This window comes from Girardinichthys multiradiatus, chromosome 10 (genome assembly GCF_021462225.1).
Source record: "Girardinichthys multiradiatus isolate DD_20200921_A chromosome 10, DD_fGirMul_XY1, whole genome shotgun sequence".
In the NCBI taxonomy this organism is placed as follows: Eukaryota; Metazoa; Chordata; class Actinopteri; order Cyprinodontiformes; family Goodeidae; genus Girardinichthys; species Girardinichthys multiradiatus.
Window position 1 is genome coordinate 1090675 of NC_061803.1, and position 12957 is coordinate 1103631.

General features: G+C 38.0%; 1 protein-coding gene across 1 annotated transcript; it reads right to left on the reverse strand.

The window, feature by feature from the left end:
- Nucleotides 1–4277: 4277 nt before the first annotated feature.
- zgc:163057 (Hemoglobin subunit alpha-D-like) lies at nt 4278–9746 on the reverse strand. Its single transcript, XM_047376475.1, has 3 exons — nt 9450–9746; nt 8782–8986; nt 4278–4510 (listed from the first exon to the last, which is right to left on the reverse strand). Exons 1-3 carry the CDS (start codon nt 9539–9541, stop codon nt 4382–4384), a joined length of 426 nt encoding a protein of 141 aa, XP_047232431.1. The 5' UTR covers nt 9542–9746; the 3' UTR covers nt 4278–4381.
- Between the last annotated feature and the right edge of the window lie 3211 nt (nt 9747–12957).

Sequence of the window (12957 nt, forward strand, 5' to 3'; positions counted from 1 at the left end):
TAAACATTTATCTGTTTTGTAACTAATAATAATCATAGGTTATTTTATACTCTTTGTTCTGCTCCTTCTGTGGAAATGGGGACCTGCTCCATCCTGTCATTGATGCCTTTTGGGTGAGACAAAAAGGTTTAATAGATTAATATTATCAATTTTAACTTAATAAACAATAATAAGTTAACTGCAGTGCCTAACAATATTTTATTCTCTATGAATTTCGTCATATCAAACGTTTTACAAAGATAAACATGTTTATCCCCATGCTGTAAAAACCCCATGCGATGGTTACACACTGAATGCATTAAGATGACACCAGCACAGATGGTACTGTGTGTTATGAGTTTGATGGCACTACAACATGCTATAGTGAAGTTACTGACCATTTTATGCATATTTTATTGAATATTTGGCTATTTAGGATATAGTCTTTGGGAAATTCCAAAGTATTATTAAAGTATTAATTTCCAATCCAAGAAATGTAGTATGAAAACGTGAGATCACTTACACATACAATGATTTTAATGACAACACACCTCTCCTTGGCGACTTTATTGAATATTTCTCCATCATATTTTTCTGGTGTTGCAATTTGCAGACGGTTCCTGCGCATTTGAGGAGCAGCTATCTCTGCATAGAGGCCAATGCAAGTCTCCCAGCGTGGTGTTAGGCTCGTTTTGAGGAAAATACGATTGATGCTCACTGTCTGCCTTGCTGTGGTTGCAGAGAGGTGTTGGTTTTCTAGAGGCAATGTTCTGCTGATGAGTTATTGAACAGGAAAAGCCGAATCTGTGAATATCTTTCTAACTTTACCGAAGTACAACACTTGCTAATAATAATGAGTTGAAACAAAAGCATTACATCTTCCACCACTGCTTGTTATTAGTTGATGTTGCTAATACAAATACATCCAAAAATATATACATTTTACTTGAAAAACTCAGGCCCACCCAACTGATCTCCTCACCCGTTTCATGTCAGCCCCCACAGACACTACGAAACAGGAATTTCCAACGTTAATGAATATATCCCTAAAAGTAGAGCTAGAACTGTGCAGTTGGTTACATTCAGATGGCGTCATGTGGAGCAAACAAGACTCTTCTGTTTTGAGGAATCTCTTAGAAACTGGACCTAACAGTGAACAGTTTTTATTATTCACAATTATTCACTATAAGATTTTTAGCAGTACTTTTCCACGTTGCTCAGAAATTGGGAGTTTAATATCAAAAGACATGTTGACAGCAGAAATATAGGTGCTCATATGGTTTTGATTTTGGGGAAAACTTCGGGATTTTTGGGAAGAGAAATAAAAATAACCTAAAATGTCGGGAAAGCTACATTTGTAGGAGTAGCACATTTCATAACATATCATGTCATAAATTTGAATTCAAGTATCAGAAAACACCAGGTTTAATGGAAACATATTGTGGTTTTGGAATAAATAGATATTTATATTAAAAAAAAAACTAATCCCCCTTTCAGCACCATAGACAGCTCAGGTTGGTTGCGTGTTGAATTCAGCACCACAGACAGTCCCAACGTATTTGTCACATTCTTTAATGATCAGAAATAAATTGCTTCAGCACCACGGACAGCTCAACATTTAATATGGAATAATTCAGGACAAAGATCAGTGCTTCCTTATAGCATTGGTTATCGGTCTGGTCACACCCTCCATTTCTGCTACCTGTATGGCTGTGGACTCCATGAAGGCTGGCTAAAGATTTCACTATTGTTTCTCAGTATTTTTTAAAACTGACATTTCACACCAACGTTTTTTACAGCAGAACAATACAAACCTTGGTAAGTCAAAATAAATGATGCTTGATTCCCGTAGACAGTACTTCAAGATGTGCCGGAATAGACTTGGCAAAGCAGACAGGGTTAACATCAAATGACAGCCTGGGACGATAACCCACACCTTCCAGAAAGATGGCACCAGCTGTGGGTTTTTTGTCATGGATGTGCTTCCTTACAGCATTTGTTATCACTCGTCACACCCTCCATTTCTGCTACCTGTATGACCCCTTCTCTTTTCCAATGGTTATGGTCAGTCTGACAGAGGGAGGTATCCCAATCATTGTGGTTTTTAGTAGAACAATGACCATCAGTGGCTCTAGATGGATAAACTGTCTACTTTTAAGGCTAGGCTTAAAACTTTCCTTTTTGATAAAGCTTATAGTTAGAGTGGCTTAGGTTATCCTGAGCTATCTCTGTAGTTATGCTGCTATAGGCTTAGGCTGCTGGAGGACATAATGACCACCTTCACCCTCTTCGCTACATTCTCACACTACTCTCCAATTTTGCATTATTTGCTGTTATTTCAGCTTTTAACTTTATGTTCTCTCTCTTTTCTCTTCCTAGAAGCTACACCTGGCCTGACTCTGTGTCTACATGTGACACCTTTCTGGAGAGGGGAATCGTCCGAGCTTCTGCTGGCAACAACTTAATGCTCACCTTCTACAGATGATCCACATAGTCCTATCTTTCAGTATTTAACCCTTTCTCTCTCCTAGACATGGCTACTGACTGAGCTTCTACTGTAACTAACTCTATGTTCTCTCTTTCAGACTCTAACCTTGAAAACTGGCTCAGAGTTTATCTGTTCTTTCTTTCTAGATGAAACGACTAAAGGAGCTACATCCATTAACATTTACTTTTCCTTCCCATAGAAAGTACTCCTGGATCAGTGCTTCTTTGTTCTCTTTGTGTCTCTGCTCTGTTCTCTCAAACCTCCAGTCGGTCGTGGCAGATGGCCGCTCACACTGAGCCTGGTTCTGGTTCTGCTGGAGGTTTCTTCCTGTTAAAAGGGAGTTTTTCCTCTCCACTGTCGCTACATGCATGCTCAGTATGAGGGATTGCTGCAAAGTCAACACCAGTGACTGTCCACTGTCTCTACATGCTCATCCAGGAGGAGTGAATGCTGCAAGTCACTGACTGGATGCAATCTGCTGGGTTTCCTTAGATAGAAAAACCTTTTATCCAATTTGAATAAATAACTGAATCTGACTGCACTGTTCAATGGTTACGATTAATAGGAATGTATGAACCTGACTGTTGTGAAGAACCTTGAGACGACATGTGTTGTGAATTGGTGCTATATAAATAAACTGAATTGAATTGTTTTTGCATCCAGAACCTATGAAATACCCATTAATGTCATCTCATGAATAATTTTCCATAAGGTCTCAGAGTGAAGAATGTTCGTTATGTATTTATTTGACTAATTGGTGTAAATATATTTGAGATTCTCAAAAACAAGTCATGTTGATTTTTAAAAACAAAACATAAAAACACATAAACATAAAAAAACATTTTTATCTTCTGTTTATTTTTAACGTTATATTATTATTTTCAAAATACAAAAATCATACTTTGTCATGTACCGCGCCTGCAAGTCTGTTGAGGTTTGTCTCTTGTAGCTTTGTTCATCCATTCTTCTTTGCATATTATTCTTCAAACTCAGAAATTATTCTGTGAACATCAGTTCTAAACACTTAGCGTAGACCATATCTATTTATATCTAAGACCGTAGATTCTCAATTAGGTTTAGGTCTGAACTTTGACTAGGACATTGTCACATTCGAAAACACTGATCAAAACAATTTAATTTTAGCTCTAGCTGTATGTCTGGGGTCTTACCACGTGGTGGTGCTATTATTTATTTACTTATATGATTATCCATACTTGGCAAATAGATTCTAGTCTAAACTAAATAGTGAGAACTTGTTTACCATAGATGTGATGTAATGTGATATAATATATTACAACAATAATTACAGCTAATGAGAATAAAACCTTCATTTTTCCTACCAGGTTTAGGTAAAAATTTAAAATCTACAATATAATCAAGACTTCCTTGTTAAAACTGCCTTAATTCCTCTTCACAATTATGCCACGTTTTCCAAATCAACATGTGTACATTTTTAATATCTGCTGACCTTTACCTTTTTAAACATACTTTATCTTTTTTAATTCATATTTTAGTTCTTTAATTTAAAATAACCTCTGAACAAAGTTTGAATGGGAATTGTTGTACATTATCAGTGCATCAATGAAGTCTGATAAATCACAGATTTTGAATGAATGACTTTTAAAGAATATTTCGGTCATACGATCCTTGTAATACGACATATTTATGTCTTCATATTTAAAACTGTAATTAAATGTGTCAACATATGATTTAAAAAGCATCATCAGCACCTACATTTCACTCAGGTGACACACACAAAGCCAAATGACTGGTTTCTTAAATGTTTATGCAATAATAATAAGAAAAAATGACATGTTTACTGCAGTTCTTTATTATAACAAAATCCTCTGAAAACAATAACACCAATACATTATTTTATACATCATAAATATGAGCCAAAATTGCGGTTGAATTTCATCTGTATTTCTCAGAGAGCACGGCTGCGAAGGCTGACAAGTACTTGTCAATTGCTGCGTGTGCAACCGGAGTGAACTCTTCGCCCAGGTAACATGCCAGCGTGACAAGCATACAGTGTGAAAGCAGCTGCAGGCAAGAGAGACAACAGTGGTTAAAGACGAAGGAATTACAAGGAGTTAAAACATCGATCAGGCCTCAGTTCTCTGTTGCTTCTGCTTTAGTCTGTTTAATTCAGATGTTGTCAGAGGAAGATACATTAAAAAAGCTGCTGACTAATTTACAGCATCCAGCTTGTGTAACATATGGTCTGAGAGGACAAGAAGCATAGTTATCATAGTTATCTGATCCATTCTTTCCGATTTATTAGCAGCCAAAAATTAAAACCTTTTAAAGCAGAATGTTTATATGATTCGTTTTTTTCAGCCTTGAATGCGAGAGACAGAAATTTACCAATAATCTGTCCAAAGCTACATTTGTTCTTCTCATGCATGTGTTAGCCCTTCTAGCCACAAGGAGGAGTCGAGTAGACCTTTGCCATATGTTGTAAGAGGAAATACTGGAACCCATACCTCTATGTGCAAACAAAATGATTTTTAAATACAAATGTGTACATATTATCTGCTTCCTGCTGTGAAGAAATAAATCTGTTTTATTTTTTTTTACCAAATTGATACCAATTCCAACTTGATGTATTGATGTGTTGCCTTTTTCAATACATAAGTTAAATGGATTGGATTTTATGTGATAGACCAACACAAGTTAGATCTTAGTTGTGAAGTGAAAGTGGAAAGGAATGTTTTCAAATTTTTGCTGATAAAATCTGAAAAGTTTGGCATGTGTTTGTAATCCATCCTCTTTACTCTGAAACCCCGAAAACTAATAATGTGTTATTGGTATTTACTGGATGGCACAGTTTATTTTTGTTTATTTGAATAGATCAACAGAAATATTTATAAGTGACATCTTAATAAATGTTCCAATTTTGCAGGTCCTTGCAAAAGTATTCGTACCCTTTGACCTTTTTTATGTTCTGTAGTTTTTCAACAACAAACGGTGATGTATTTTAATAGTATATTTTAATTTGTGTATCAGACCAACTAAAACTAGCACAGAACTGTGATGTTGGAAGAAAAGCACAAAAGAGTTTACATTTTTTTATAAATAAAATCCTGCAAAGCATAGCTTGTGTTTATATTTAGGCCCCTACTACTCTGATACCCCTAAACAATGAGTTCCATAATATTGTTTTTAGGTTGTTTATGTCATTTTTACATTGAAAAGCATCTTAACGTCTTAGACCTTTGTATATAGTTATGTCAGTGGTCAACTTGCTTTTGATTGATTGCTTTAAAGCTTTTTTCATGGGCTCATTAATCCATGGAAAAGATTTTTGTTTGCAGTTTTTCTGTTTTATAAAAAACTTGGAAATAATCCTTAATTTTACTGCAATGGTTATGCACACTCTTCTTTTCAATGATGTTGCACCTATCAATTTATTTAATTCATTATCATGTTTTGAAATACTTAATGTATTATATTTTGGCTTATTAAGATTATTAACTGTTTTTAAGATTTTTAATTTCCCGCTACTAAAATCATATTATGATCAGAAAATCCGGTCAAAACATTATATGACTTCAATATTTGTTGTTCTCTGTTGGAAAAATCTATTTGAGTCTAGGATTTGTGATTAATGTAACCCTTTTAATGATCTAAGAGAAATCTAATTTTGTCATTAACATTTTAAATTTTTTCCTCTTGTTTTTGTTGAACCGGTCTATGTTAAGCTCTCCTAATATAATTAGTTCAGAGTTATGTGAGATTACTTTTCACAGTTTCTCTAATTCATCACAAAACATTTAATCTTGAGTGGAGGGTGGGTTATATAACATCATGAAGTGTATTCGAGGTGACAGGAAGACATCAACACAAAGATATTTTATTCGTACATTACAATCGGAGGTTAACTATATACATTTATTAGTGTTAAATGTGCATGAAGGACCATTTCCCTGCTTTCCCCTGTTCTCCTGTCTCTTCTGAAACAATTAAATCCAGGAACATCCAGCAGACTGGCTTTAAATAATGTATTATTAGTCGTCACTTTAAATATTATTTCATGATTTTGTGAAACTCTGGGTGGTGTCTTCATTCAGTGATGAGATTTTAAACTTGAGATCAGAGTTAATATGGAGACATCATGAGAACAATGTTAGGTTTTAAGGGGTTTTTCATGATTTGTGAATTTTCTGATGTTTAAAAGCCAAGACCTACAGCATGCATTGGGGCGGTTCGCTGCCGAGTGTGAAGAGGCTGGGATGAGGATCAGCTTCTCCAAGTCCGAGGCCATGGTTCTCGACCGGAAAAGGGTGACTTGTCCTCTTCAGGTTGGAGGGGAGTTCCTGCCTCAAGTGAAGGAGTTTAAGTATCTCGGGGTCTTGTTCAGGAGTGAGGGAAGAATGGAGCAGGAGATCGACAGACGGATCGGTGCGGTTGCCACAGTAATGGGGGCGCTGTGCCGGTCCGTTGTGGTGAAGAGAGAGCTGAGCCGAAAAGCAAAGCTCTCAATTTACTGGTCGGTCTACGTTCCTACCCTCACCTATGGCCATGAACTTTGGGTCATGACCGAAAGAACAAGATCACGGATACAAGCGGCTGAAATGAGCTTCCTCCGTAGGGTGGCCGGGCACTCCCTTAGAGATAGGGTGAGGAGCTCGGAGTAGAGCCGCTGCTCCTCCACATCGAGAGGAGCCAGTTGAGGTGGCTCGGGCATCTATACCGGATGCCTCCTGAACGCCTTCCTCGGGAGGTGTTCCAGGCACGTCCCATCGGGAGGAGGTCCAGGGGACGACCCAGGACATACTGGAGGGACTATGTCTCTCGGCTGGTCTGGGAACGCCTTGGGCTCCCCCCAGAGGAGCTGAAGGAGGTGTCTGGAGAGAGGGACGTCTGGGCGTCTCTGCTGAGTCTGCTGCCCCCGCGACCCGGTCCCGGATAAGCGGAAGACGACGAGTACGAGTTTCAAATAAATAAGTGGTGTAAACAAAGTCAACCAGAAGTTAAAACTCAAGTGTGCTTCATTTCTGCGTCTGATTGGTCAAACATTCCCACCTGACTGGGTCACCCCATAGGAGAGTTGACCTTAAGTCTGCTATCCTAACCCAGTTGGAGGGAGTTTCCAGTTCAGGTTCTACAATAGTTGGAAAATTCTGTTTGTCATCTAAATAACTTGGTTTATTTAGTGAAAAGTGCCTGCAGTTTTCCTTCGGTTCCACTGTGGAAACTCAGCTTAAGCTTAAGCCAGTTATTTAGGGAAGTTTCCTCCTTAGCATATCAATAATCCCAGAGCGATCCGAATATCGGGACCAGTCTGCTGACCGACACTGGCGCCTAAAGTGAGATCACCCAGTGTTGGGATGGAGCAGCTTTGGCCAAGACTCAGCCTCAGCTAAGATCCAGTTGTCAGAACCACATAAAGACCAACTGGGTTCTACAAAGCAGTGATGAATCCATCTAACACCAAAGGGTTCTGTTGGTTCTGTAGAAGCTGTTCTGGTACTTGTAAAGTTAGACAATAGAATCAGAACCGAAGCATAAATCCTTGTTTAGAACCCTTTCAGCTCCTGATGGTTCTCTCTATTATTTTCAACATTTATTTCCTGATCATAACTTTCCTCTGTTTTATAATCAGTGTTTAGATGAATTAGTGTTCAGCTGAAAGTCATTTTATGTTTGTGTCTTTTGAAAAGATGGATTTTATCCGATTTATAATAAATCTGGTCTTTATTGCAGCAATGAGCTTATGTCAATTTATATTTTAATTTAAGTATTTCATACTTATTTATTTGATTCTGAATAAACTTTAAATCCTGAGAAGTATACAGGAATGTGCTCCTTTCTTCTTCCACCATCTAATCCACTGAAAAATAAATAAATAAATTCAGAAAAACTTTGAAGATGGTTGTTTGTGTAACATTTCGCTAGATTAATAGTGTTTGTTAATTTTATCCTTCCTTAAATGATTTTATAATCATTGTCCTTCACTCTCTTATACTGTGGTGAGTATTTATCTAATAAGCTATAATATTAGTGATGTAGCAGTGAAGCAGGATGGGTCTGAGAGAACAGAGCTGTGTTCTCAGAGAAAAAGCAGAATGATTCTTTATAAAATGATCAAAGTGGATGAAAGGAAGTTTGGGTTTGACTGAAGATGTGAATCTGTAAATATCCTGGATGTCACCTGTCTGTAGCAGGTAAGGTTTGATGTTTCTGGTATGAAACACCTAACAACTGAGCCATTGCCCTGTTTAGCTCTCACCCTAACAGGCTAAAGAGGCTTGAGACTTCCCTGTTTAGACAGTACACCTCCTAACTTCAGAGACTTTGGAGACAGGCACCTTAAAGTTGGTGGGATCTATCCGAAGCTGGTAGGCGTGCAGTGTCTGCAGAGGAGCCAGGGTGACGGTGAGCTGGCTGATGTCTTTGGCCCCCTCTGCGATGGCCAGGACGATCTTCTTCCCATGAGAGTATAGGTGGGCGGAGCCAGGACTGATGTCTAGATGGGAAAAGTATGTCTTTGTGCCGGGATAAGAAGCGAACATCCTGCAGGAGAAAAAAAAAAACAGCCATGTGTTCAGTGAGATGTTTGAAAAGTAGCTGTTAAAGTCTGGCTGCGTCGGTTGCTCATCTTCTGCAGCTTGAGCCCTCATGCTCTCACCACCGAGCAACCTGAGGTCTGATCCACCAGTAAATATAAGGACTGCATGTGTCTCAGTCTTCCTGAAACCTCCCATTAAATATTTTCTATGATGAAATTAAGGAAATCTGTCACTTAAGCTTTAAACACATTAGGTCTTTAGATTAAAATCACAACATGAAGCTGATTAAAGAGAGTTATCAAATAAAATTCATTTATTCCTAAAAACTCATCATTGATGTTCATGTTTTGACAAATTTGTTGCTGAGTAGGAGCCTTAACACTCCTGGAAAATCATTTCATCTCACCCAAGACATTTGAGCAGGTAATCTTTGCTCCAAATAGAGAATCTCACCAGAGTCAGCCTACCTAAGAAGTGCATCAGAGCCGATGTCTTCTGCCACTGGAGTCAGTCTTTCCCAAATCTCTTTAATCAGCTTTTTTTCCTTCTTGGACAGCATTGTGACAACAGACAGAAATCCAACACTTGAGAGGTCCCAGCAGACGTGTTGTGCCTTAATCGACCATTTTATCGCTGCATTAACTAAAGTGCTGAAATGAAAAGAAGAAACAGACGAAGGTGAATAATTCCTGCAGTTGGAGGACAAATGGGACGTGATGTTCCTCTGTCTCTGTGTGTTATCAGACAGCAGCCAGGGCAGGGTGGGGGCTCCACAGCATCATGCTATCAACCTCCTTCTGTGTGTCATGGTGCATATTTACCATGTCATTAACTGGGCTGACCTGTGGGGCCTTCCTGGGGATTACCTCTTAATGTCTTCATTCTTCGTCTGACACAAGAGAACCAAAGTTGAACCGATCCAGGATAATTTATTATTCATAGAAAAAAATTATTCACCATTAATTACATTATATCACCTAAAGAACTACTTTCATTTTGTAAACAACAGAAGTTGCTAAAAAGGCAGAAATGTTTGTGTTTTAAATGATCTTCTAAGAACTTTGAAAGGAATAAAAAGGAAGATATTAAACTTCAGTTAGAGACACAAAATGGAATATTGTGCAACATGTTGAAGTTCTGTGGAGATAAAGTCTGCTATCAGCAGCTCGTCAAGCTGCTCCTCAGGGTATGGAGGGTGTGAAGCATCTGATAACATTGTTTGGCTCCTCGCTCTGTACGACCAAGATGGCTCTGCAACTACTCACTGAATGTCTTCAACCCTCACTTAGGTTGTTCTGGGTTGAAAACCTAACCCAGTGTTGGGATCCAGCTATGGGTACAAAATGAAAGGCCAGTAAGAACTTTTCTGGAAAATCGCATTAACCTACTTCCAGCACAGCCAGAAACAGGGAATAACAGCAGACTTCCCGTGACGTTACTGTCCGAATAAAAACCCCGCTTTGCAAAAAACTGACCTTTTCCACACAGGTCCCCAGCGGAACTGGACAGAGAGACACAGCGCGATAATGTCTCTTTGTTGGCAAACAGACATAACTCTTCAAACTGGATCCAAGAGTGTCATACGATCACACGATCATATGCACTAAGTTAAGTACGAATGAATTCCTGTTTGTGTATCCGGTATTCATTCATGAACAGGGTAATTAAGGTACAGGCATTGCTTGACTGTCTCTCTGAGGTCTGCAGAAGCAAACTGTGTTCCAGAGAGTTCCCAGCAGAAACTCTGTCTCTACGACGCCGAGTGGAACAGTTTTCCTGGTCTGAAGGAAGGACAACGGGACCACATCACCATGGTTACAGCAGTAACGTACAGTTCAACCAGCCCGACAGAACGAGCGCTCTTCCCCACAACTACGGAGGTTAGCTGAAGCTAACCCTTTGTTCACTGTGGAAGCTTTCTTCAAACTTCGTCACCCGGACAACTTTTCATCAGCACGATTCACGTAAGAGTGTTTTGGGCAGAGAGAAGTAGTTTAGAATGAAATAATCTAAACATTTTTTGTTTTATGACATTTGGTTTTGTTTGTGCTGAAACTCAGCTATCTTAGTGCTAGCAGATTATCTGTTCAGCACATGTGCTCAATTTGTGTTCTGTGTTTGTTTTTTTTTAAAGTTAAGATTGATCATAACGTGCCATCCATGCTTATGCATTTTAACCCTTTTATTAACGGTATTTTAAAGGTCTGTCTTTGATTCTGATGCTAAGCTATTAGCTTCTTTTTTTTAGCTTTAACCGCTAACAGCTAAGAACACGTGCTAGCTGCTAAAGATCATTTACCCAAAAAGGTTGTTAGTTTTCAATCTAGTAAAATAATATTTCCCTAAATATTATTTTACTACACTTGATATCTAAGTAACACAATTAAGCCCATTTCTCCAGAAAGATTTGGTTCTTATTCAAAATAATATTTCTTTAAATATTATTTTAATAAATAAAGGCAGCTAATGAGACACCGTTGAGAATTAGTCATCCAGAAGGTTGGTTTTGTTCAGCAGATCATTATTTAAAATATTATTTTATTAAAATAATATTTTATCTGATCTTTCATTGTGAATGGTTGTCTAAAGGTTGCTGATTATTTTCTAAGTTGGTTCCAAGACTAACTTAACTTCATTTCCAGATTCTTCAAGATAATCCTTGGTTCTCAAACATAAACATTGCATGGTAATGTTGCATCACTCTTTTTGGTCATGATTTCTAATCATCTTTAATCAACTTGTTTATATTGTACATAGCCCATTAGTCTTCATTATTCTTTAATTCTGCTTGGTAGTTTAGTTGGATTGTTTTAGCAAAGTAAAGAGTTTGTTGATTGAAATATGTTTGACTTTGAGTTGACTTATTTTTGTTAATAAATTCTTGTATTTTAAGAAATTGTGTGAATTTATTCCATATATGTGCAGAGTTTATGCTGTTCAATAATGTCAGAGCTCGTCTCACACCTTTCTATTTTGTCCTAATACCATCGCCTTACTGGGCTGGTATTCACAGGACAACCCTTAACAGACCCAAATATTATTTGATAAAATATTAAAGTACTAATATTAAATATTTTCATATTCATAATCACAACACCAGTAATCTGGGTCAAACCCATAACCCAACCCTATCAACCCGGGCTGGATCGGTCCATGTTTGACCAGGGACTATGTTAGCAGTAAAAGCCAACCTGGCTTGTTTTTACCCAGGAGGTTTTGGGAGTTCAGTCACAATTTCTCTGATATTAAAGTAAATTTTACTACCTGTAGACACCCATGAAGTTATCATGGCCATGTTATCCATCTCCAGAACTCAACAGAATATATTAAGAAGATTTGCTCATTGGATAAGAACACACAACAGTAACTTGTGAACCATTAACGGTCAGAAACATGATGCACCAGCTCTATTTTATACAGCATACATTTAAAATTTTAGCATTTTGCCTATTTGATCCTGAGGAAGAGACTCAGTGAATTTCACAGGTGGTTGGATGGTTTAAAATCGAGGTCTTTGGTTTCTTCTCTGACCCAACAAACTGGGTTATTATTATTCTGACCCAATGTTGAATTAAAATTGCTGTCCCAAAGCAGGTTTTACAGTGTGGACGGGTGAGCTAGTCAAAGTGTGCAGAACATTAGTAACATTTCAGTAAATGCATCAAATGTGAAAAATTCTGTTGTTTTAGTTACATGGATCTTTGTTCTATTATCTGATAATGAAGTTCCCTGTGAAAACATCAGAGTTGTGTTTCTGCTCATTTTGTCTGATATGATGTCTTGTTTGTGCTCTAAATCCAGTATTAGGTGAAATGTGTTGTTTCTGTTCCACTTTGTTGATTCTCAGTCTTGTTGCTGGGTGTACTGGTTGCTGAGGGTCACCAGTAAAAGCTGAATGTGGAAGACAGTGGGATTATCTCCCAGCAGTCTGACATGGTGACCTCGCCTGAACCCTCTCCACCCTAACATGTGACA